The sequence below is a fragment of the Anolis sagrei genome, chromosome 5 (assembly GCF_037176765.1).
Source record: "Anolis sagrei isolate rAnoSag1 chromosome 5, rAnoSag1.mat, whole genome shotgun sequence".
In the NCBI taxonomy this organism is placed as follows: Eukaryota; Metazoa; Chordata; class Lepidosauria; order Squamata; family Dactyloidae; genus Anolis; species Anolis sagrei.
Window position 1 is genome coordinate 88886500 of NC_090025.1, and position 27426 is coordinate 88913925.

General features: G+C 38.4%; 1 protein-coding gene across 3 annotated transcripts in view; it reads right to left on the reverse strand.

The window, feature by feature from the left end:
• CACNA2D1 (calcium voltage-gated channel auxiliary subunit alpha2delta 1) overlaps positions 1–27426 on the reverse strand; it is a 531008-nt gene that overhangs the window by 112362 nt on the left and 391220 nt on the right. For all 3 annotated transcript variants that reach the window (XM_067468854.1, XM_067468853.1, XM_067468852.1), the window contains exons 10-12: positions 27066–27116; positions 22096–22195; positions 3509–3667 (exon numbers count right to left, since the gene is read on the reverse strand). In XM_067468854.1, the coding sequence (XP_067324955.1) occupies positions 3509–3667; positions 22096–22195; positions 27066–27116 (310 nt within the window). The remainder of the gene's footprint in view (positions 1–3508; positions 3668–22095; positions 22196–27065; positions 27117–27426) is intronic.

A 27426-nucleotide genomic window follows, 5' to 3' on the forward strand; every position in this document is an offset into this window, starting at 1 on the left:
TTATAACAAATACATCCTGGGGCTGCACCCATCACATTTGCACAGCCCTTTCCTGTCTCCTCATTATTATTTTTAACTCTCCAAATGTCTATCAGTAATGTTACACAGCACTCAGAACAGAAAATGACTGCCCTGAGGTTGTTGACATTCAGACCTCTCACAATGGTGGCATCCCATGTAATTGAACTAGGGTAATTTCAGGGAACTGTGAATGACTTCTAAATATACTAAATTATTTGTTCTGATCTTCCTCTGACACACAATTGTTATAGTTGTAGAGCTGTTATTATAGCAACCAATGTTGCCTCAGCCTACAACAAAAACATGAAAGAAAGAGGTGTGTGGGAATGTGGTTGAAATTACCTTCTTTTAGATGCTAAGATTTTTCTCTCTGATGGGTCTATTTCTGTCAGTGGATACAGAATGGAAGAGAACTCTATGCATCGGATAAAGTACCTGTGAAATATCCCATGTAGCAAAAACCATCCGGTGACTACTAAACACTGGACTCAATAAGTAATGAGTCAGCTTTTCAAGGGCAGATGTACCTTACATAAGCAGCAACAGTCTGTGTTAATATTAAGGATGGAAATCCTGGTCAGGATGAATAACAGAGTAGCAATAAGTAGCATTAAGATCAGCCCCTTCTTTAATGACATTCTGGAAGGGTATGAAAATGTTCCTTTTTGAGAAAGTGTTTAATGAAGCCAAACAAGCGGAAGTGGAAGCTCTGCATTTTTATCTTGGTTTTAATGTTTACACAGTTTTAATTGTGTTTGCTGTTTTAAATATTTACGTTTTAATGGGTTGTTTAACTTTTGTAGTGTATATTTTTATATTTTTTTCAAATAGATAAATCAATAATTCTGTGCAGTTTTGTCAAATTATTGCACATCCAAAAGTGTTTCAGGAAATTCTTCTATGGAGAAAATACACTGGAGTTCTTTAAACAAAACACCTTAATTTCAGATAACCACGTTTGCCATTTTCTGTACAGTTTTAGAAACAGTGTTTTCTTCTCACAAAATCCAGCAATTTTCATGCAAAAACCTCATGTGTTTTTCTGTGCAAAATAATTTCTGTGCAAAATAAGACACTAAGAGGTGTGTGAATGCAAGATGAGAAATGCACAGAATATTTATTTTCTCTATAACAGGGAATAGCTGCTGTAATTATTCATCCTCATGAAACTGTGATATGTTTACATCCCTAGACATGGCATATAAACATCACAAAGCTGCAGTCTGGGCTTCAGGATATTTCTATAATTCATAATTTTTATGTGCTTCAGAAGAAACAGGGTTTTTTTTTTTCATGTCAGGAGCGACTTGAGAAACTGCTAGTCTCTTCTGCTGTGAGAGAATTGGCCATCTGCAAGGATGTTGCCCAGGGGACGCCCAGATGTTTTACCATCCTGTGGGAGGCTTCTCTCATGTCCCTGAATGAGAAGCTGGAGCTGAGAGATGAAAAATCACCCCGCTCCCTGGATTCAAACCACCAGCCCCTCAGTCAAGCAGTCCTGTTGGCACAAGGGTTTAACCCACTGAGCAACTGGGGGTTCCTAGAAGAAACAGTGTAACAGAGAGTATACTACACTGTAGAATGAATACAGTTTGATACAACTTTAACTGTCATGGCTCAATGCTATCCAACCCTAGAAGTTGTAGTTTGCTGAGACAACTGCACTATTTAACAGAGGAGGCTAAAGATAATATAAGACTACAATTCCTATGATCCCATAGGATTGAGTGCAGTTAAAGTGGTCCCAAAATGCATTAATTTTACAGTGTAGATGCATCCTGAGAAGGAAGACATTGATGACATGTAAAACATGCTAATGTTGGATATGAATGCAGCAGATCCATATTCAAGTCTCTGTTCAATCATGGATTTCAACAGTTGGCATTTGACGTATCACTTTCTGTCATACTCGATGTTTCTGGAAATAAATAATTTCATGTTTAAAGAAAAAGAAAAGCAGATTTGATTGCAGCTCTGTGACACACTAGTGATAGAGCTGATTGTCCCTCCCATCACATAATTTTTAAGGTGGTTTCCAAGCTTCTCAACTTTTTTTCACATTAAGTTAAACGCCTAAGGCTTCGTTACTGACAGCTTGTAGATAAAATCTTTGGGCATTTTTGGTCACCCTTCTGTTTTTTGTTGCTGCCAACCACTAAAATGAATCCCATGAAGACTCCTTTTAAACTGAACTTGGCCCTTAAACTGAAAGCGATTCTTCATCCCTGTTCAGAAGTAAGACTGGGGAAAATGCAGCCTATAGGCTGCATGGGTTTCCAAGGTCCCCCACCAGATTTTAAAACCCACTTTAGATCCTGTGTCTTCTAGCAGAAAAAAAGGAAAATGGATAATGATTTTAACAGGACAACATCAGTGATTATATGTTTTTAAATGGTTTACATATGCTTTTTAAATGTTGAGTTGATGTTTTTAAATGTTTATGAATGTATAGCACTAAAATTGCTATTTCTGTGAGCCACCTTGAGTTGCCACAAGGCTGAGAAAGGCAGGCTACAAATGCCATAAATAAATAAATAAATAAATAAATAATTTTTAAAATGGCATATTTTGTGATCCATGGATCGTTTCAAGCCCAATAAGGCTTTTTCATTTCAACTGGGAGGTGACTTCTGGCAGCTTCTTTTTTTATGTTAGTCAAATCCCTCCCCCCACTCCCAAAATTATGCTGGGGACCATTTTAAGGAGGGAACCCCCAAAATTTTAAAAAAAGAGATAGGACTGCAACCCTTAAGGTGCAGTGAAGGGCACATGTTAGGCTTGGGCGGTTTCGTTCGTTAATTTCGTAATTCGTTATTAATTCGTATTTAAATTAGCTTACGATCCAATATTGAGCCATGCAGGAATAGTTTGTGCAGTAAATTAGATTCGAAACAATTTTTTCAATTTATTTCGTAATTATTTCATAATTATTTTCGCATGTCTGGTGCAAGTTTTATAGTTGTTGTTTGTTTTATCACACCAACAGTCAACAACAGAGGGAGAGGGAAGCTTCAGAAGTTCCCCCTGTCCCATTTGGAGGTTTTTTTAGCATATTGCGCAATCGCGTCCGCCATTAACGAATCGATTCGTAATTTTACAAAATTTCGTATATTTCGAAATTTTTAAAAGGAAAATTTCGGAATTATTAAAAAAAACGAAACACAAGGGCCCCCTAAAAACAAAACGAGTTTAGAACCAATTTTTTCCGTGGTTACCCAAGCCTAGCACATGTGTGTGGTCCAGACCTTGTCTTGTTGCCAATTACAATCTAGCGGATAAAACCACAAACAAATTCAGTATGGTAACAAAAGCATTCCTGCAAACTGAGCTGCATATAGATGTGAATAATCTACTGGAGTAAACTGTAAATACCACTGGATAGATGAGTCCTTGTTTAGTAAGATAAATATATTTGCACCTCAAAAAGATACATCACTATAGAACCACCAGGAGAACTACTCAGACGATTTGGCTTTCCAATACTTACATTTAGCAGCTGTTCAAACGCATAACTAAAGCCTTTTTTGTAATCAGTTATTCCTTTTGCCTGGATTTTATAAACAGCTTCTTTTAACTTCTTCTTGTTTCTTACATTCGCTTGTACAAGGTGGTTGAAACAACTGACATTCTGAGCGTTTTCATTGAACTGCAGGAGAAAAAGAGATGGAAAAGGGTCACTTGGTAAAAATTATTAAGAGATATACTATAGAGCTGCAAGTTCCAGGGTATGTTCAAATGGTGAAAAAAGAAGAAAATGATGCAAAAACTAAGTGACCACTAATCATCTGCTGTGCCCTTTAGTTAGATTCCATGTTCATGCAAGAGGCCTTATTAAACTAATGAGATTATGGACATTTTTCTCCCTTTGAACAATTTCTTTTGCTGAATGAATTGCTGGGCAGCAAAAGGAATAAAAACTAGCTGCACCATTATTTGGATCGGTAATATAAATTTCATGGAAATAACCATTGTGATACTCCACCTGAATGCAAAACTTTTTAGCTACTTTTCTGTATTATAGTTAAATGCAAGTATCACCCAGTGGCCTGAATCAGATTGATTGACATTCCTGAAGAACATGACAGAACTAGCCCAGTTTTCTAATAGATAAAACAATCAAGTTAACACCATTCCCAGCGCACATGTTATGTAGTTGATATATCCAAGGTTCTGAAGGTCAGCGAATGATTGACAACCAAGACTGTGTGTCAGAAATATAATTTTGGGTGATATTTAATTAATTTGAGCTGAAAACTAAATGAAGTACTTCAAGTATGAAGGTCTTTGCCCTGGACCCAAAACTGTCTAGCTTTCCTCAGATATTAATAAGAATTCCAGCACCACAATAATCCACTACCTAAGCCAAAATTACAGTAAGGCATCTGTTACAGCCATTCCTAGCTGTGCCCAAATTCTATTTTATTTTGTTCAAAGCTTGGGAGTATCATGTTATGAATAGCAAAGTTACCTGTGAAACATTTAATTTTAGTGTAACCATTATCACTGATGCAACAGCTAATGTTATTAATATTTTTATTACTAAACATTTATTTATTTACTTACTTACTACATTTATATCCCACCCTTCTCACCCCAACAGGGGTACTCAGGGCAGCTCACAAAAGGCAGCAATTTGATGCCATAAATATACATAAATACAATAAGAATAAACATATGCATTAAAACTCAAAAAAACAACAGCAGCATTAAAACACTTATTAAAATCACGTTATCCAGAGTCAAATTTAAGGCCATTCCATTAGTCATTTCACAATTTCGTATACTCATATTGCACTAGCTTGTTAGCCGAAAGCTTGGTCCCATAACCAGGTTTTAACTTTCTTCCTGAAGGTCAGGAGGGAGGGGGCTGTTCTAATTTCACAGGGGAGGGAGTTCCATAGCTGAGGGGCCACCATTGAGAAATCTCTGTCTCTCATCCCTATCAAACGCTCCTGTGAAGAAAGCAGGATCGAAAGTAGGATCTTAACCTCTGTTAAGTAAGATCTTAACCTCTGTGGTGGATTGCAGAGGGAGATATGTTCGGACAGGTAACCTGGGCTGGAACCATTTAGGACTTTATAGGTCAAAGCCAACACTTTGAATTGTGCTCAGTAGCAGACTGGTAGCCCATGGAGCTGGCATGGAGTTGCATGCTCCCTGTATGGCGCTCCTGTTAGAAACCCAGCTGCCAAATGCTGGACCAGTCTTCAAAAGCAATCCCACATAGAGCACATCGCAGTAATCTATACGGGATGTAACAAGAGCAAGAACCACCATGGCCAAGTCTGACTTCCCAAGGTATGAGCACAACTGGTGCTCAAGTTTTCATTGTGCTAAAGCTCCCCTGGCCACCACCAAGACCTGGGGTTCCAGGCGATGAATCCAGGAGAACTCCCAAGCTGCGAACCTGCATCTTCAGGGGGAGTGTAACCAACACAGGCTGTAACTCTATATCCTGTTTGGCCTTGCGACTGACCAGGAGTACCTCTGTCTTGTCTAGATTCAATTTCAATTTGTTTGCCCTCATCCAAACTATTACAGCAACCAAGCACCAGTTGAGGACCTAAACAGCCTCCATAGACGCTGGTGGAAAGGAGTCAAACATCATCTGCATACAGACAACATTGAAATCCAAAACTCCAGATGATCTCTCCCAATGGCTTAATGTAAATGTTAAACAACATAGGGGATAAAATTGAGCCCTGCGGGACCCTGCAGATCAATGGCTGTGAGGCCAAGCAGGTACCTCCCAAAAACACCTGGGAGCAGCCCTCCAGGAAGGATCGGACCCACTGCAGAACAGTACCTCCAAGACCTAATTGCCATGAGGCATCCCAGAAGGATACTGTAGTCAACAGTATCAAAGGCTGAAGAGACGTCCAGGAGAACCAACAGGGACATTCTTCCCCTGTCCAGATCATCCACTAAAGTGACCAAGGCTGTTTCAGTTCCATGTCCCAGCCTAAAGCCAGACTGTGCCGAATCTAGATAATCAGTGTCTTCCAAGGATACCTGGAGTTGTGAGGCCACCACACGTTCTATGACTTTGCCCAAAAAGGGGAGATTGGAAACTGGCCAAAAGTTGTTCAATTGAGTGGGGTCCAGTGATGGTTTTTGAAGAGCACTTTTATTACGACTTCCTTTAAGCTGGCTGGAATTGTGCCTTCCTGTAGGGAGGCATTAACTACCACCGCCCACTCTGCCGAACCCCCTCTGGCTTCCTTTATCAGCCAGGATGGGAAAAGGTCTAGGATGTATGTGGTTACCCTCACCTCTCCAAGTGTCTTGTCCACATCCTCAAGCTGCTCCAACTGAAATAAATCCATCAAAACCAGACAACAGGTACTCGTGTTACATCCTCAGAGACTGCTGTTAACGCTTTATAAAAATGTTGCTTTTGGGTTTCAAATACTACAATTTCTGCCATTTCTGTATTGTAAATGCCTTTTTTTTTAAAAAAAAAAGAATATACTGCTAAGATACTACTGTCTAAATTTTACATAACACTTAACAACAACAATTTTTAAATTAATAGTAACTTGCCTCTTCCATGTAAGACAAGTTACCTGAATATTCCATGCCAAGTGAATGTAAGACAAGTTACCTGAATATTCCATGGCAACCTTCCCACCATTATGTTCTCCAATTTTGTTCATATTTTAGCTGTAGCGCCAGTCAGATGTTAAACTAAGTTTCCCAAAATTTGAGGTCTTTAACTGCAAGAGTTGCTGATCTAGACCCCTCATCTGAAAGGTAGTCAGTCAGCGTGCATACAACATTTTTTTAAAAAAATGTCATTTTGGGGGTCTAATAAAACTGAAACTAAATGTATAACAATGGCTAGTAAAATGAAATCCTGTACAGTTTTTTTTTCTGCTGATTCCAATGAAATTAATTGTAACATTAGCTAAAGATAAAGGTTTCCCCTTGACATTATGTCTAGTTGTGTCCGACTCTGGGGGGTTGTGCTCATCTCCATTTCTAAGCTGAAGAGCCAGCGTTGTCCGTAGGTCCCTCCAAGGTCATGTGACCAGCATGACTGCATGGAGTGCTGTTACCTTCCCATCAAGGCAGTACCTATTGATCTACTCACATTTGCATATTTTCGAACTGCTAGGTTGGCAGAAGCTGGGTCTAACACTGGGAGCTCACCCTGCTCCTCGGATTTGAGTTTCAGTCAGCAAGTTCAGCAGCTCAGTGGTTTAACTCACTGTGCCACTGGCATTATGCATTATGCTTTATACATCCTCATGGTCCTGCTAGTTACTGCATAGTGATGGGGATGCTGGTTTCAATGTGATATATAACATACTTTAACCTGACTAAATGGATACTTAATGGTCATATTGCAAAACAAAAACACATCAGTCTTGTAGAGCAACATTTTCTCTTTCAGATGTTACTAGTCACAAACATATTCTGGTAAATACTTTTTAAATAATTGGCTTTGCACTTTGGTAGATTTAGCCATTTGAGTCAAAAGTACCAAATTAGAAGAGATCCTGAACGGGGGTTATAGATGCTGTGCAGCTGCAAATTTGGCAGTATTATGTCCAGCAGAAGCATAATGCTTGGTCAAAATTTCAAGTCTGTATCTTTGTTTGCAGGGAAATTGTCACAGTCTGAATATTGGTCAACATCTGTCACAAGATATTTTGATGCACACTTTGAGTTAACTTGTTTGACTGGGTTTTGCATCCATAATGTTAAAATTAATTTCATCGGAATCAGCAGAAAATCAGCAGGATTTAATTTTACTAGCTATTCTTATACATTTAGTTTCAATTTTATTTGACCCCCAAAATGGTATTTTCTTAAATGTTGTTCACACCCTAACCCCTTCATATAAGGGGGTCTAGATCAGCAACTATGGCAGTTAATTTTGGGAAACTTAGTTTAACACCTGACTGGCGCTACAGCTGAAATTTGAACAAAATAGGAGAACATGATGGTGGGAACTTTTTAAAATTTTAGACTACTTGGCATGGAATGATAAAATGGGAGTTGCTATAACATGTTATGTTTAATTGTACCTTGACCTTGGCCCCATGTAAGCCGCCCTGAGTCCCTTTCGGCAGATGGAGGCAAGATTAAGAATAAAGTAGCAGTAGCAGCAGCAGCAGTAGTAGTAGTAGTAGTAGTAGTTGTTGTTGTTGTTATTACTATCATCATCATCATCATCATCATCATCATCATCATTATTATTATTATTATTTGAAACACAACAAGATAAGTCCAGGCATTGTTTTCCACATTTGCAACAGACTCTGTTCCATACCTTTACACACATACCATACAGAGAAGAGTTATAAAGAGTTATAAAATCTGCTTTCTGCTCATACATTCCCTATCCATGTCAGAAGATGTGATAGCATGGAGAATGCTTTGAAAGGGGCTGTGAACCAAGAGTCATGATCAAAATATTTGGAATCTTCAAGCAGGCAAGAAATAACATCAAGCTGAGGAAGCTATTACAAGGAATTATTTTATCAGTTGCATTCTTCGTTCGTTCATTCATTCATTCTTCATTCATTCATTCATTCATTCATACTACAGGCAAAATGCATTTGCTACAAATAAATTTACCCTCTCCAAAGATGCTCAGGGTGGTACAAACAGAAAAACTTCTATTTTATTGTCTCTTTGATTACATTGTGCAAGCAGGGGATAAAGGCTGAAGCCTGAGTTCAATAATCATTAAACTATATAGGAGTTGCCAAACCCATCATCCATGGGATATTGTTGGACTATAGCCACTAACAACCTGAGGCAGAATGGCCCATGTTAAGCAAAACGTACAACATGCTGGTTTATTCTGTAAAGCTAATTTTAACTGTACTCATTGCTAGCTAAACTGCTAGCTTTCTATAATGGAATTCACCACATAAATGGATAAAAATGGTGATATCAAACAACAACATTTTATTTATAACAACATTTTCCAATAAAACAAACAAAGTAACTGTTTAATTTTTGTGGCTGATCAATTAAATACAGTATATTTGAAATCCTCTCTTTGGCCTAACAAATCCCAAAGTGGTTGAAGAAATTTTGATAAAGCTGCTAAACCTTGTATACAATGAATTAACAAAATACCAGCAAAAACTTGAAATTGATTTTCTTCCTCCTTAATGGAGGCCTGCATTGTCCCTCTATAAACCAGGCAGCTTACATATGTCAAGGCAATTTAGAAGAAAGAGGCTCTAATTGTTTTGCTCTACAGGACTTGAATTGAAGAATAGACAATAAAATCCAGCAATAAATTATATGCCTATTAGTCTTGTCACAAATGAGTAATGCTTTCCAGTGGTCAGCCACTAGGTGGTAGTCTAGTGAAATAAGTACACTGATTGTCAGAATGCTGCTACTAAACATTTCTAATTTCAAGTGTTTTTATTTTCTATTTATTTAAGACTTACTTTGAGCCTGAAAGTGTCAAGGCTCAGTCCTAGAACTGACAGCCCAGGAATAGGTCAAATAATAATATCAATAACAAAAACAACAATATGCTACAGACCATATATACCTATACTACATTTTCTTGACTGCTGAGAAACCAGTCTGGCACCTGATATTAAGGAAAGATTTCCAAGTCATCATACTTGATTTATCCTTATAATGTGAGATGAGTGTAATTGGTGCTGTATATTTCTATGGTAAGATCTACATAATTTGTCCACATAATTTTCCTTATTTAAATAGAGGTTCAAAACTCATTTCGGATATAGGGGGTGCTGGTGGTTCAATTCAGAATTAAATTCTGAATTTTTCCAAAAATGTTTTTGGAACTTTCCGAAATTTCTGAATTGCTTTGTTAATGGCGGACGCGATTGCGCACCTTTAGGAAGGATAATATTTTGACTATATGGGATTTCTAGTGTCTCCTCAGTGGCAACACAAACAGCAGGGAAAGACCTTTTTAGCTTTGTGAAGTTGATTTCACAACTTTAGGAAGGATAATATTTTGACTATTTGGTAACACAAGGCAAACTGAGGAAACAAACTGCACCTTCACACCCCAATATTACCCACCCATGTGTCACCCACCCGTACCAAACCCCAACAGCAAAAACACACAAGCGGCTGCAAGTAGCCAGCCAGGCAGGCAAAAGCCCTTCTTCCTGCCCTGATTCTCTGCTGCCCTACTCTCCCCCCCCCCCACCCTCCAACAACAACAACACACAAGCAACTGAAAGGCAGGCATAGGCAACAGCCCTGCTCCCAGCCCTTCTCCGCTTGCCCTGCTCTTCCAACCGCTCTTCTTCCAACCTCCCTTCCCTTTCTCTTTCCCCTTCACTTCTCAGGCTCACAATGAGCCTCTGAGCCATGTGCTTCCCTTTGTATAGCGCAATGGTTGCCATGCAAAAACCCCGCCCCTCCCTTCCCCAAAACTTTTCCCCTCATTGGCTGGGAGGCAAGCATCCCAGCACGCAAGCTGCTTGCCTCCAAATGCTGAATCACTTCTGACTCACTTCCTGAGTCAGAAGAAAAATGGCGAGAGAAGCTTCAGAAGGGCAAAGGGACTTCCAGTTTTCTAAAAAACTTCAAAATCACTTCAAAAAAGTAATTTTTCCAACTTTATTCCAAATTACAAAGATTCCGACGGTACCTAACCATACCTATTAAATAGATATTTCTGCCATTCTATATGTCACTGTATGCACTTTTGCAATCCCAATCAGTCCCAAGCTCCCAATAATTCCTATATATCTCCATACGTATGTGATATTGGGAATCAGCCTGTGTTTGTGTTCCAGAATCATGGTGCTTCTGATGTGGGAAATGATGTGGGCAATGCTGTGAGAAATAATGAGGGAAATGATGGGGAGATGGTTTGGTCAATGATTTTCTTGCAGATAATGACAGAGAGCCCCCAATGCAAAGGGCAGTTTCTCATGAGAATATTCCTGCTGGGCATAGGGATGATGGTTCCTGCTGGGCATAGGGATGATGGTTTACTCCCTCTCTCTGTGAGCTCTCAATATTTGGGTTTGGAAAAAAAATCTGAGACCTGGAAATTTTAATGAGCAGCCAGAAAGGAAGTTGAAAAACAGGCGGCTGGAGTTCAGTCAGGACCGACAACAAACTCAAGGTTTAAGTCGCTCCGAAAGGCTTCATCAGATAAGAGCCAAGGGTGAGGGAAAACAAAACCAGTTTGGGGTTTTGGGATATAAGGTTTGCTTCAAGGGGAAACCTGTTAGATCAGGCATCGTTTGGAAATCAAGTTCATGTGCTGTGGAAATCCTGTTTAAGGGGTCTTGTTCCTGTGGATACTTCTAGCCTTTTAGTGTTAATTAACAGCGTTTGGATTGTCTTTGCATCCTGTTGATTCCTATCTAGATAAATACTGCCTTGGATTGCTTTTATATATTTTGTAGACATTGCTTTGAGTTGCTGCATTTTACTGACCTGTTACTTTTTGGAATTTTCCTATTTTCTTGCAAGCATTTCTTTCTACTGGCTATTTTACTAAACTTCAATACTGATGAACAAACTGTGATTTTGCCATTTTATAAGGGACATCATTATATAATTGGACTTGAGCATCTATGGGTTTTGGTATCCTTGGAATACCAGTGCATACTAAGGGGCCACTGTATATTTAACTGGCAATTTCACATCATATTTTCTAATTAAAAGCACAGGCCTACAATGAACTGTTCATCACAACCAGAAACAACCATATGATGAATTGAATGAAACTTACCTCTGATTTTGTGTTTTTATTCTTGGGGTCCAACATAGCAACAACTTTTTACACTGTTTTAGAATCTTTATATTGAATATCAGTCTTCTTTCCAGGGTTCTTGAGCATGACTTTTCAAGTAGGTTACCTATGCTGTTGTGAAAGGGGACTGCAGTAAACACAGCATCCAGGGCCCATCCAGACAGCCCCTTTATTGCGGAAACCTCCGCAATAAAAAGGGGTTGTTCTGGCCAACCCGCAATTAATTTGCCACAAACCAAGAAAACCCTGGTTTGTAGCAAATTAATTAGACAGTGGATTTATTCTGTGACTTCTTGGAAGGTACAGGATAAACCCACTACTTCTGGTGTCTGGACAGCAGTCTAGACACCATTCCCACAGTTTTCCAGAAATTAGTCCGGAAAATCATGGAAATACCCACCCCCTCCCCAAAGCCCCGAACCCCCTTTTTAAAGTAAAATAAACTTACCTGGCCTCCATTACAGTGTTGCCAGAGCTCTCCTGGCATGTGCAAATGAAGCACCAGGAGAGCAGGGCGGGGGGGGGGGGAGAGGAAAATCACTCCCCCTCCCCGCTCTCCTGGCACATCATTTCTATAGGCCGGGAGAGCTCAGGAGGCCGGATAAGTTTATTTTACTATTAAAAGGAGTTTGGGGGCTTTGGGGGAGGGGGTAGGATCTGCAGATGTTCTCTTGAACCAGTCCCGGTGCATGCTTTCTGGGGTGAGTGTAGGTAGGAGCCCAGGAATATCTGCATTTTTTAAAATGCAGATGCTCCTGGGATAAATGGCTGTGTGGAAGCACTCCCTGTGATTTTTTTTTTGTTTTTTTCTTTTGGTGGAAGAAGTAATGTCAGCTGCCGAAAACAATGATTTAACCCTCATTGATCAAGGTAGTGAATGAGACAATAACAAGGTTTTTACATTTTATTTTTGTAGGCTTTATGGCTTTAGAAATTAGCAAAGTGTCAGAGAATGAGAGAAGTAATCAGCCAGGGGGCAAAGGTACTTCCCCCCCCCTTTTTTTTTTTCATTTAATGCTAACCATGAGAAGGGCAAGTACTTCACTGAAAGCTTTTTTGCATTTTTAATGAAAAGGGTGAAGATAGTCTGGAGATATTTTTTGTTACAACTCAATGTGGACTCCACCCACTATGCATGGATGGAATCCAGGCATGTAGCGGGGGGGGGGGGGGACTTGAGGGGCTTCAGCCCCCTCCCCCCAAAAATTCTCATGGTGGTCCATGAGAAGGGAATACTGGTACATTATTTAAACTGTTATGTTTATTCATATCATGATCTGATCACCATTCTCAATATATCCCATATGCATGGGGGTATTGGGGTAACGATACAAAAGGCTTGCTAGGGTAGACCCTCTTTCACTCAGACTCAGCCCCCCCCCCCCCGAATCAAACTCAGCTCCCCCTGAATCAAAATCCTGGCTACAGGCCTGGTGGAGTCATTCCCAATCAAGGTAGGATAATGTTTTGGGATCCAGAGCATCATCCTGCCATTGCTCACTTATGAATGACTTAAACAGATCTTAATGTGTCTTAAAATAAATGTCTAATCTCTTTCCCAGGTTATATATTGTTTTCTGTTGTACCATATGGACAAGAATAGAAGAATATCTTGGAGGAACAACTACAAATACTGTTGTGATGAATTCCTACACTTCAGAATTTACCAGGGCATTATTTTGGCTAGTATTTCAGGAAAACGAGTAAATATTTTACAAGAACTAGGGAGGGAGCTTTGCAGAGGATTCAGTATCATCTCCCTCCCAGTGTTTTATTTCTTCAAAAATTCAACAAAAGTTCAACAAAAACCAATGAACAGAATTACTAAAATGAGCATGACCATATAAAAAGGATGGGGTTGGGCATGGTATAGAGCAAAACAGCGTACCATATGGCTGGCTAATTGGATGAGATGCAAAGAACAGAGTACTATCTGGTGACCAAGGGACTGGGCATTTATAACTAGGGACTAGTCTTTCTCAAATGTGTTTGGAACATCCAGGTTTTCAGATCCCTGCGAAAGGAGGACAGTGTGGGGGCTTGCCTAATCTCCCTGGGGAGAGTGTTCTAAAGTTGAGGGGCTACCACTGAGAAGGCCCTCTCCCTCATCCCCACCACCCATGCCTGTGATGGTGGTGGAAATGAGAGGAGGGCCTCCCTGGTGGATCTTAGAGCTTGTGCTCTAAGATTTGGCTGTGGCTGCTTTTTCAATCTATCAAGGGGTTGTTGCTGTCTTGCTCCTACTGCTTCAGCTAAGCAGCTTGTTGACCCAGATGTATCTATATATATTAAAATGAGCAATAGTGAAATAGATCTAATACCAAGAGGCTTATCCCTGTAACCAAATTCAGCTTTGCCATTTTTCTTTGTCTGTGCTCATATATTCAGTATTGAATCTTAGAGTTAATTCTGAAAAGAAACTAAATCAAAAAATTACCGGTATTTCTAAAACCCACTACACATTTAAAGAAAACAAAAGAAAAAATGGCATAAATCATAGTTCAGATCCTGACATACTTTTTGAAGACATTGTCAACCAATGAATGATCAATATCTGTCCAGATCTAGAGAAACGTAAGCAGATTACAGTTCAAACAGTTCAGACACTATCATTTCTTCCTCCACACTTAATCCTTTAATCCATTTGAATCCTAGATTAGAAATTGGTTGGATTAGGCTGTAAAGAATGTCAGAGAAACAGAAAGTTAGAACAAGTATGAAGAGATCTTCTAGTTCATGGGGAGAAGAACAAATAGCTAAGAGAACGGAGACGACAAACTTCTGCTGCAGTAGATATGGTCAAAAAGTTAAACTTTTCTCTACAGAAGTGAACTTTCTAGTTATAAAACTGAACTTCTTTGATTAAAAAAACCTTCCAAACAACACTAAACTAATCAATTGTTATGAGAAATTAGTAGAGAGTTGGGAAAAAAGAATTCTAGTGGATTCCTTGCTAAAACTAGTCAGAAATAAATTACACAATATTATCTCCATAAAATCGGCTAATTCAATCTCAACAGATACAAGCCTATGTGCTTCACTTGCCACTGAAAAAAGAAGATTTTTTCTTCTTCTTTTCAGTGGCAAGTGAAGCACATAGGCTTGGGATGAATAAAATGGGTGAAAAACATGTTTCTCAATTGCTGATAAAAGCCTGACAAACAGAACTGACCCGACAACAATATTCACACTTTGGGATTTATTCTATGCAAAATTCATAGACATAATTTTCTTTCTTTTTCTTTTTTGCACATGAAAGGGTATTATCTGCACAGGAAATAAGGTTTTCTGAATTAACAGAAAGTGGGATGTCTTGGAGTAAAACTGCAAATTTGGAAGACTTTATTGCAAAGGAAGATAATTGCTACAATTACCTCTTCCTTCCTTTGAGAATGAATTTAGTACAGAATTACACCTCTAACTACTACACCCTGCAGAGACAGTGTGGTCTTGATTTTTTATAAAATCAAAGTGATCTTGATGAGGCTATGCATTAAGACCTTTAATTTGTCAAAAGGGTTTTTTAAATAGTGCAAACTCCTCTCCTGCTAACCCTCTGCAAGCCTGAAGCAAAAGTAGCTTTCATCGGAAATGGCAGTCTATCCATAAACAAATTATATTATCTCTGCCAACATGAGAAACCAAGTCTCTAAATCATCGCGTGCTGGGATTGAATTGCAACCCCTATCATCTACCACTTACAGCTATCAAAGCATATAACCGGATTAGTGGGGAAACAGCTGTATTGTGCACATATTTAAACTCTTTTAAACAGCAGGCTCCCTTTTTGCAACAAAATATGCCACTTTAGACAGGCAAAACATGCAAATTCCAGGGGAAATTAAAACATATTAATCCATGACAATCCTTGCATGACTCAAACACCTCCCATGGCCCTTCCCTTTCACCACCATCACCACCCTGGAACTAAATTGCAAGGACTCCACAGAAAATCATGGACTCATCTGAGGAATTAGTACCTTCATCCTCTACCTTAATCTGACCATGTTCCCTGGAAAATTTTGCTAAACCAAGCAAGAATGATTAAATCACTTTCATGTAAGAATGAGCTGTTATTTATAAATCTCTGCCAGTCACAGATGGACACAAATATGAACACTTAAAAAAAGGATGGCATACAAATATCTCATTAGTTTGTATCTAATTTCTTGATTTTGTTAATGGTGTTTATTCATCTAATTATATAGATAAATAAAGTTAAATTTCTATGTAAGTTGGAACAGATACATTTTAAGTGTAACTCCAGCCAAACACACACACACACAAGTTTTAGATCGCATAGAGGAGGGTGTTTATTTTGTTGTCTGTGCTCCTGTTCAGAAGATTTCACCTCACTTTCTGTCCCTATGATCCATTCCCAAGATTCACTAAGATGCTTACAAAGATATAGAATATCCTGAGGCACTGTAATTGTGCAGTAAACATGGGGTGGGCAATACAACAATACTTTAATACCCTTGTATACTCTGCTGGAGCACAGTTAAATGAAACTGTGGATGGGAACAAATACCACTTCACAATCACACTTTCAGTCCCATCATACCACAGAGTGGCATTGGAGGACCTAGGTATTCCTAGAGCCATATCCTCACTAGTAGGAATTTTCTAGGTCTTCCAAGGCAACTCTATGGCAACTTCTGGAGGAGGCATATCATAGAATAGCCTGGAAGACTCAGAAAAAATCCTAGAATTATCACCCCCTCCCCATGAGGATAAGTGAAACTGCAGTGATCTTACTGTAACTTTTCTTTGTCTATTGCCCAGATCACTAGCAAGAAGGTAGTTACAATAGCATCCTTTGTTTGTCTAATGCAGAAAACCGGATCCCTGCTTTCAGTGGCAGACAGCAAAAGGCTCTCATTTGAGATTGCAGATTATTTTTTCAAATGTGCCCATTCTTACTGGGGGAAATCTGAAAAGTACTATATCCAGAAGTTTTCATTCTAAGCTCCACACTAAATCATAGAAGCAGGAAAGTCCAATTTAACGACACCAACTTGAAAACATGGTCTGATGTCAAAGGGAAGGGGGGATGTCTTATGGTCAAATGAAAAAAAAATGACTGAGGGTAATCACAGACCCCATGTACACAGTCATTTAAAATCCAGATTATCTGATTTGAACTGAATTATTTTAGTCTACACTGCCATATAACCCAGTTTAAAGAAGATAATCTTGATTTTATATGGCAGTCTAGATGGGACCTTGCTGTGCTGTTCATTCGTTCAGTCGTCTCTGACTCTTCGTGACCTCATGGACCAGCCCACGCCAGAGCTCCCTGTCGGCCGTCACCACCCCCAGCTCCTTCAAGGTCAGTCCAGTCACTTCAAAGATGCCATCCATCCATCTTGCTCTTGGTCGGCCCCTCTTCCTTTTGCCTTCCACTTTCCTCAACATAATTGTCTTCTCTAGGCTTTGCTGTCTCCTCATGATGTGGCCAAAGTACTTCAACTTTGTCTCTAGTATCTTTCCCTCCAGTGAGCAGCCGGGCTTTATTTCCTGGAGGATGGACTGGTTGGATCTTCTCGCAGTCCAAGGCACTCTCAGCACTTTCCTCCAACACCACAGTTCAAAAGCATCTATCTTCCTTTGCTCAGCCTTCCCTAAGGTCCAGCTCTCACATCCGTAGGTTACTACAGGGAATACAGATGGGGCCTTACATAGATCTAATTTCTTCCATGACAAAATACAGATAAGTTCTTGTTCCATGTTTCTGTTTTCTAGGACATTACATTTATGACCTGACTTGCTCTTTGCCTCTTCTGCATTAGGCCACCATAATGTAGTAAGCATGCATAGAGGATAAAGTCCATGGGTACAACAAACATGAAATCAGACATTAGAACTGGCAGATTTTGTCTGCTATATTTCACTACTGCTGAGCAGTCCTGAAAAAAGTGCAACCACTGATATATTGCATTCCACACAGATACAAGAGATACATAATCTTGAATTACAGGTGGGGAGAAGATGTGCACAAATTTCACTATACAAGAGAGAACCAGACATATGTTTATAGCAAGACTAGTTTAAGTCCTGCTATACATACCCCCCCCCCCAAAAGAGACTACTTTTGTCCCATTGATGACTTGCTTCAAGAACACATGGGACAGGGAGAGGACACATAAAGAAAAAACACTTTGCATAACTCAAGAGATGGCAGCTCAAAAATCTTCACATCTGAATTCTACTCTGAAAGTTTAACAGTTTAACACAGGTATGGGCAAACTAAGGCCCGGGGGCCAGATGTAGCCCCCTGGGTGCTTAACTCAACCCATCATAGCACTTCTACCTATCTACTAGGGCTGGGCAGTTTCGTTTCGTTAATTCGTAATTCATTAAAAATTCGTTATTTTTTTATAATGAAGCGATAACGAACCATTCTGGAGCAACTTAAAAACGAAACGAATTTTTTAATTCGTTTCGTAAATGCTTCGGATTTGTTATGTATTCGTTTCGTTATCGGTTTGAGGTCGTTTCGTTATTATTTCCACATGTCTGGGGCAAGTTTTATAGTTGTTTTTTGTTTAATTAGTGAAAAAAATATATAATATCACACCAACAGTCAACAACAGAGGGAGAGGGAAGCTTCAGAAGTTCCCCCTGTCCCATTTGGAGGTTTTTTAGCGTATTGCGCAGTCTCGTCCGCCATTAACGAATCGATTCGTTATTGTTTCGTAATTGTTTCGTTAATGTTTCATAATTTTTTTTACATTTACGAAATTTTGTAAATATTGAACTTTTAAAAAGAAAAATTTCGGAATTCTTTTAAATATCGAAACGCAAAAACCCCCAAAAAACGAATCGATTTTAGAAACAAATTTTTCCGTTGTTACCCAGGCCTACTATCTACCTATCTCATCTATGGGTTTTATCAATTCTATTCACTTTTAGTCATGGCCCTCGCTCTCTTTGTCTATTTCTATTACCATTTTATCATTTGTTTTATTATGATTTATATTTTTATTTTGCTGTGTTATTATTAAGCCTTTTATTTGATGTTATTGTCTTGTTTATATGTAATTTTGCTCCATTGTATTCGTTTGGGCTTGGCCTCATGTTAGCTGCCCCGAGTCCCTTCAGGGAGATGATGGCGGAGTGTAAATAAAATTTATTATTATTATTATTATAAAACATACAGTCAGGGTAATTAAAATAACTGAAGACTACAAATGTTGACTGCTGTTATTCTTGAATAAGTTGATATTTTTCCAAAGCAGAAAAATAAAAAAATATCATTTTGAACTATAAAATGACTCAGCTAAAGAATAATTTTAGCTGAAGTGCCCTCAAGTGGACTTCCTGGTGCATTCAAATTTTATGTTGCATTTTGTATTGTAGAATGGCAAGTCTTTCACTGAAATCCAGTCATCCAGAACTTCTCCAATCAAATAATATGTAATATTTATAGAGTTATGCAAGTTTAAACCTATATGTTATGTAAACTGAATTGTCATCATTGAATTTTCTTCAGCTGTTTATGAAGGAACCGCATGCTGTTCAGATCATTATGTGTGAAAACACTATAAAAGCCATTGTTTCTCATTAAAGGGCCTATCTCTATTATTTCCATTTTCTTGGAGATTAATTCTTTGAGACAAGACATCTTTGGCTGCCATGGAAAAGTGTATTCTTTTTCAAGGGAAGCTTTTTGCTAAGAAAAAAAATCAAAGTATGAAAAATGTGGATACAGTGAGGAGGTCAAATTTTCACTGCAGGGGTAATATACATGTATTTGAAGTGTATAAACATCCCACTAGAACTACAGAGATCCAGATATTAATTCAGTGCAAACTCCTTTCTTAAACTAACCTATTTGAAAAAGAACCAAGGAGCTTGTCTTGAAGTATTCAAAGACAATATCCTGGAAGAAGAAGAGGAAGGAGGCAGAGGCATAGTAGTGGTAGAGGAAGAGGATGAAGCTGAACAAGAAGAAGAAGAGGGGGGAGGAGGAGAATCAAAGATAAACACAAATATAAAGATATATGCTGTATATTCTGGTGTATAAGACTACTTTTTAACCCAAGAAAATCTTCTCAAAAGTCAGGGGTCATCTTATACACGGGAGTAGTTTTATACGTGGGATTAGTCTTATACACGTGAGTAGTCTTATATGCAGGAGTAGTCTTATATGCGGGAGTCAACTTATAGAGTGGGTGCTGAAACTTCCAATCGGATTGGAGAATCGGTGGTTACCACATATGGTGGGGGAAGTTAAAAAATGGCAATGGCCATCTCCCTGCCATATGCAGCGACTGTATGAAAGCATTAAGGACGACGCTGTACAAGTACAGTAGAAGAAAATCCATTCATCAGGATTCGTGGACTTAATGCAGTCCCGATGGTGAGGTGAAGGGGTGCCTCACCGGGAAGGTGTAAGTGAAGGGTGGAGCAAGCTGCAGGCGTCTGGGCACCTGAGGTATGGAAACAAACACACCTCTTTTACCTGTCTGGCTCGCCCTTGTATCCTATTACCATACCTCCTCCTCTGCCTCTCAGATCTCGCTCCTGAAGACTGAAGTGAAGTGGTGCAAGTGCGCATGTGCGAGATTTGTTATTGAAATCAAATCTGATGCTTTTTAAATTTTTATTTGGTGTGCGTTGGAAGAGGGGTAGTCTTATACAGCGAATAAATCCCAAACTCTATATTTTGCCCAGTCGTACGGTATATAGAAATTTGAATGACCAATGTGGAAGGTCTAAGGACCATATTTATATCCTTGAGTCGAACAAGTCAAAGCACAAGCCAAGGATTCGTAAAGTAATTTCTATTGCGAGAGCCAGAACCTAAACAGCTAACTTTAGTTTTCAACACTGAAATTAATTACAATTTCTATAATTTTCTGGAAAGCCCAACCCTTGTAAAGCATTGTCCTTGCTGTTCTATCTCCAAACCCCATGCCTTAGTTACCTCTAGACTGGACTATTACAATACACTCTACATGGGGCTGCCCGGAAACTTCAATTTGTCCAACAATTGGCAGCCAGACTGCTAACAGGAGCTAATTACAGGGAGTGGTCTACCCCCTGGTTTAAGGAACTCCATTGGTTGAAGTTCATTTTCTGGTCCCAATTCAAGGTGCAGGTTATCACCTATAAAACCCTGAAACCTTCATGATCGCATTTCCTTTTACAATCCTGCACGATCCCTTTGATCCTCAGAGGAGACTCTCCTCTCACTCCCAAGTGTGACTTGTGGGGACGAGGGAGAGAGTTTTCTCCGTTGTGGCCCCTTGGCTTTGGAACTCGTTACCTAGTGAAATTAGGCAAGCCTCCACCCTGGCAGCCTTTAAGAAAGACCTAAAAACCTGGCTCTTCCGGCATGCCTTTGACAAGTGAATACATATCCCCATATCATGCCTGTCCCAACTATTGTTCCGTCCTCATGATGCACTTTCCCTTGTCTTGAATGAAATATTATGTCCATTCCAAATATAGCTCTGTCCTCATGACAAACTTTCCCTTGTCTTAATGAAGGTTCAATCCCATTGTTCGTCCCTTCTGAGCTCCCCCACAGACACATACGTCTCCATTTACTTATCTCACGCAGGGTTTTATCAATCTTATTCTGTGCATTTGGCCCGCCCACCGTGCTTTTATTTTATGTCTTCATCTCATTATTTTGCATCTGTTTATTGCATTTTATGTTATTTTATGTATTTTATTTTGATGTTATTATTTGCTGTTTATATTTTATTTTATTTTGTTGTACTGTAATTCTGCGCTTGGTCTCATGTTAGCTGCCCCGAGTCTCCTTGTTAATGAGATGTGTTCCTTCCCTAAATTGATAATGATGAGGATATATTAGCATCAACAATCCCATCATCAATTTAACAGCTTGATCAGACCAAACCAAATGTTCATCAAATTTATTTTAGACAGTAATCAAGATACAAGACCCATTTGCTTCCCTCTTTTGAATTAAGACAGTGAGGAATTTTCAATTTGTCTTCATGTACAATTCTCATTTAATAATAATAATAATAATAATAATAATAATAATAAATTTTATTTGTTCCCTCCCACCATCTCCCCGAAAGGACTCGGAGCGGTTTACAAAGCACTCCAAAGTGCCAAACAGAAAATTAAAAAGGCATATAACTGAAAACAATAAAAACATAAAAATTTCAATCACCTACACGTATAATTACCCACATATATAAAATCACATAAAATAAAAATGCATAAAATAAGATCATAACTGCAGATAAAACTGATTATTTACAATTAACAAAACCATTGCTGAAGTGAAGCCAACACTAAATCCTCAAAATAATTTCTTTGCAGCTCTGCTTATTCATTAACAGAATGTGAAAAGTACTCACCGAAACTACATTCACAAAATCATCATCGGACAAGGTTTCTAACATTTCAATGACAGATGTTCGGATTAACTTCAGTGTCAGTCCACTAACACTGCCACTCCTACAAAAAAGATGAAAAAAATCTGACAATTCATGGAGAATAACCTAGGTTTCACAAAAAACACCTTCCAAATCAGTTTATTACCTAGACCAGGCAGGAAACTGTAGACCCTCAGAGCTCTTAATGTGTATGCCCCCTTTCTGGCTCAATGGGCTACTTATTCAAACACATAGCAAGGAAAGTTATTTTTGAAAAGCAAATTATTTTAAAGCAATTTTATTTTTTTTAAGCAATACCTAATTGCCATATAAATTCCATGCCCCTCCCGATTTTTGGTTAGTTTCTATTACAGTTACAATTTTTAAACATGATTTTCAATGTTTAAGAAGTGATCTTTTACTTTCCAAAACAAACAAAAATAAATGTACAGCTTTTAATAAGTGATAATTTACATTCTAGATAATTTGCATTAGACACAGTATTTCAGGTAGAGGGGTAGATGACTTCTCTGGAACTACACACTATACTCCTATTTATGCAGGGCAAAATTGCATTGGATTTTTTTGCTGCCGCATGACATTGTTGGCTCAAGATATTTTTCACATATATTGCTCTCAAGCCAGGTGCCCCCCATTCTGTATCTTTGCATTTATTATTTATTTTTTTGCCTAAGTGCATTTGCATTTGTCACTGTTGAATTTCATTTTGTTAGTTTTAGCCATCTCTTTAATCTGTTAAGATCGTTTTGAATTCTGATCCTGTCTTTTGGAGTATCCCTCCCAATTTGGTGTTGCCTGTAAACTTGATGATCTTGCCTTCTAACCCTTCATCTAAGTAATAAATAAAGATGTTGAACAGAACGAGGCCCAGGACAGAACCCTGCAGCACTCTGCTCACTTCTTTCCAGAATAAAGAGAACGCACTGGTGAGCAGAACCCTCTGGGTGGGTTCGTTCACTTAACCAATTACAGATCCACCTAACCGTAGTTTTGCCTAGCCCACACTGGACTACTTTGTTTGCCACAAGGTCCTTTTCGAAGGAAGGCCTTACTGAAGTCCAGGTACGCTACATCCACAGCATTCCCTGAATCTACCCAGCTTGTAACTCTATTGAAAAAAGAAATCAGATTAGTCTGGCATGACTCGTTTTTGATCAATCTGTGTTGACTACTAGCAATCCTCCTCCAATCTGCTGGAACTTCTCCCGTTCTCCAGGAACTCTCAAAGATGATTGCCAGTGGTTCTGAAATAACTTCTGCTAGTTCCTTCAATACACTTGGGTGTAGTTGATCTGGCCCCGAATTTCTTTAATTGAATTTCTTTAAAGTGGCCAGGTGTTCTTGGATGACTTGTTTCCCTATTTGGGGTTGGATTTCCCCTAATCTGTCATCCATTTCATGTTGCTGAGGTTGACGATGGCTTTCTTTTTGTGAGAAGACTGAGACAAAGAAGACATTAAGTAGGTCCACCTTTTCTTTATCCCGTCAACATTTCCCCATCTTCTCCTCACAGAGGCCCTATCACCTCCTTCCTTTTTCTACCAACGTAAGCATAGAAGCCCTTCTTATTGTTTTTTTTCTCCCTGGAAAGCCTGAGCTCATTTTGCGCTTTAGCCTTGTGAACCTTTTCCCTACAGGAGTTGGTTATTTGTTTGAATTCTTCTTTCGTGATTTCTCCCCTTTTCCACTTCTTGTGCTTGTCTCTTTTGAGTCTTAGCCCAGTTGGAAGTTCTTTGGACATCCATTGCGGCTTCTTTGCACTTTTCTGATTTTTTTTTCCTTTGTGGGCACTGTTTGCAATTGTGCCTTGAGTATTTCACCCTTGACAAACTCCCATCCATCCGTAACTCTCTTCTCTTTTAGTATCTGCCTCCACAAATACATTTACAAACATTTATGACAGTGGTTATCAACTTTGTGGTCAGGACCCCTGGGAGGGTCACAAGGGGGGGTTCAAAGGGTTTGCCAAAGACCATCAGAAAACACATATTTCTGATTGTCTTACGAACCCCTTTGGCAGAGAAAGCTGAAGATCTCTCCATCTGTCCTTTATTTCATTTTTGAAAACAGATAGCAAATCCTCCCACCAGAAGCTGCCTTCACTGTGACTGGCTGGCCTCTAAGCCAAGGGAAGAGCTGTTTCTGAGACTCCAAGTGGGGAGGGAAGAGCAGGCATGCTCTCCCCTAAATCACTGTCAATTCCTCCCAAATCCCTCCAGTATTTTCTGTTTGTCAAGGGGGTTCTGTGTGGGAAGTTTGGCCCATTTCCATTGTTGGTGGGGTTCAGAATGCTCTTTGATTTTAAGTGAACTATAAATCCCAGCAACTACAACTCCCAATTGGCAAAATCAATCTCCCCAACTCCACCAGGATTCAAAATTGGGCGTATCAGGTATTTGCACCAAACTAGGTCCAGTGAATGAAAATGCATCCTGCATATCCAATAAATATTTATATTACGATTCATAACAGAAGCAAAACAACAATTACGATTCATAACAGTAACAAAATTATAATTATGAAGCAAGAAAAATAATTTTATGATTGGGGGTCAACACAACATGAGAAACTGTATTAAGGGGTCATGGCATTAGGAAGGTTGAGAATCACTAATTTATGACATTCAGATTCCATTTTGGATAGTGACAAATGGTTATTCTTTAATTGCAAATTCAGTGATGACTCACTTATTTTTATTAAACATATCAACTAATTAAACAAATATACTTTTTACACTGCAAATATAATAGCAACAAATTATCTTTTGGAAAGTAATAGCGCAAGCTCTGTGTGAGAGATATCAAAATGTAGTCAATCGCTCTTTACTTAGCAGGGACTCTAATCTTAGGATAGCAGAAACTAAGCCATCTTCATGAAGACTTTGGAGTCCCAACCTCAGTTTCTAATAATAAGCCCTGGGAGCTTATTTAACTTGTTCAACAAGGGATAGGAGCTTCAAATGTATCATGGCACCTCACAATAGTTTTTTCATTAATGCTGCAGAATGAAAACATATAGTGGAAAACTGAAACCACAAATCAATATTTTTGCCTTTTCTTATAAATTTAAAAAGCGATTCAACCACAAAAATCTTCCTCTCTGGTTTTTAATTATTTTATTTCTCATTTGAAAGCTGTTTTAAACAAAATGAAAGCAAGAGAAAGAGAGAGAGATGTTATATGTGTTAAATAAACCTTATGAGTGGTGGAATAAATAATGTATGAGCCATACTTAGAGCAGCTTGGAAAGGAGACAACAATTCAGTGATGCTGAACAGGATCGAGAGATTTGGAATACAGTCCCAAACTGACAAAGAGTTTTCTCCCTAAGGTTTTCAAGCTGTGCTCATTAATTCATGGGCAAATCTTTTGCCTTGCTCCCCGTTATTCCTTTGACATTTCAGCACAGATACTTCTGTGTGCCAGAAATGCAGGAGCAAAAAACAAATCAGACTGTCATGTGTGTCTTGGACTTTCTACAAAGGAAGAACAATTTCCAGGGTTGCATGTTTAAACAGGAAAACTGTTTAAACATGCCATCTTCCATGTTTTCCCTCAATATCTCTCTCAGCCACTTTTTGAAATGATTGGATAGGAACAGCAGCCTCACCTCTCACTGTTCCTCATAATCATGGTATTTTTGTTAAATAAAAGGAAAAAAGAACACAGAACCATCAGCAAATTTGAGGACAAAGCTATTGAAGATTAGTATAAAACACAGGAGCCTCCACCCCCACCCCTGCATTTGGGTTCAAATCAAAGTGGAAAAAACACTTTTTTTTAACCTGGGAGGACACTTTTAAAGGAATTTTTAAGGAATTTTTTAGGACTTTTGATCACATAATTATGCTGGAAAATCTAGAAATGTCTAGAGCAGTGGTTCTCAACCTGGGGTCCCCAGATGTTTTTGGCCTACAATTCCCAGAAATCCTAACAGCTAGTAAACTGACTGGGATTTCTGGGAGTTATAGGCCAAAAACATCTGGGGACCCAAGGTTGAGAAGCACTGGTCTAGAGGAAACATACTTTTTTTGCTGTGTATGGGACAGTAGCAGAGGGAAATAAATTACCGTATATACTCAAGTATAAGCCGGGTTTTTGGCCCTTTTTTATACTCGAGTCTAAGTTACCTATTATTTTACTCTGTTATTATTATTATTCCTACTACATTATTTTACTTGATTTACTCAATATATTATTATTATTATTATTACAACATTTACATTATTTTACTCTATTCTTTTTTCTCATTTATTATTTCCTCTATTTATTATTATTATTACATTATTTTTTTCCTCTATTTATTATTATTAAATTTATTTCACTCTATTTATTATTGCTATATTACATTTATTATTTTACTCTATTTTATTGCATTTATTATTTTACTCTTATTACTATTCTTACATTTTCGTTATTTTACCCTATTATTATTATTACATTTATTATTTTACTCTTTGTTAGTTTACTTTATTATTATTGGAAGGATACGTAAGCACAATTACATTGAAGGTTAGAATAATTGTTTAATCGGAGTTGGACAGTCTTAGCTTAAATTACAGTTTTATGTAAATATTCAAAAACATTTAACCTACTGATGCCTCAATTAAATTAATTTTATTGGTATCTATTTTTATTTTGAAATTTACCATCATTTTCGAAAATGATGATTAATAGTCATAGAGGTCATTAAAATGGTCGATAAAACATTGATAAAATGTAAAAACAGACCAGGAAGCTTCTCTACACAGCCCTCATTGGCGCTATCGCCAAAGATATATCAGTTATAAAACTACAACTTCCAAAATTCCATAGCATTGACCCATGGCAGTTACATGACATCAAACTACATCAATCCTATAATACCTATGTACCCTAAATCATGCTGGCTCTCTACAATACTCTATAAACTTCTAAGTGTTTCATACTTACGCATCAACTAGAATGAGCATGTCTTTGGGAGATGCAGCCCCTTGGATATACCTGAAATAAAAAGAAAGATAAAATTATAAAGAAATGTCTTGTTTTTGTTTTTTTAAAAAAATACCATGCTGGTGTTTGATCTATAAAAGTTCTGATATAAAAATCCAAGTACTGTATTACTAAATAAAGAAATCTCCCAGCAGGAAAGACATTTAAAAAAAGTTTTCCCCCTCTTTAGCATCCTTCCTTCTGGGTAAAGGATAGGTCAGATCACAGCATGAAGATCAGAAGGTGTTTAGGCACACTTTGATAACACAAAAGGCAGGAAGGATCTGAAAAATACATACTTCTGAGGGGGCCATCCCCACAG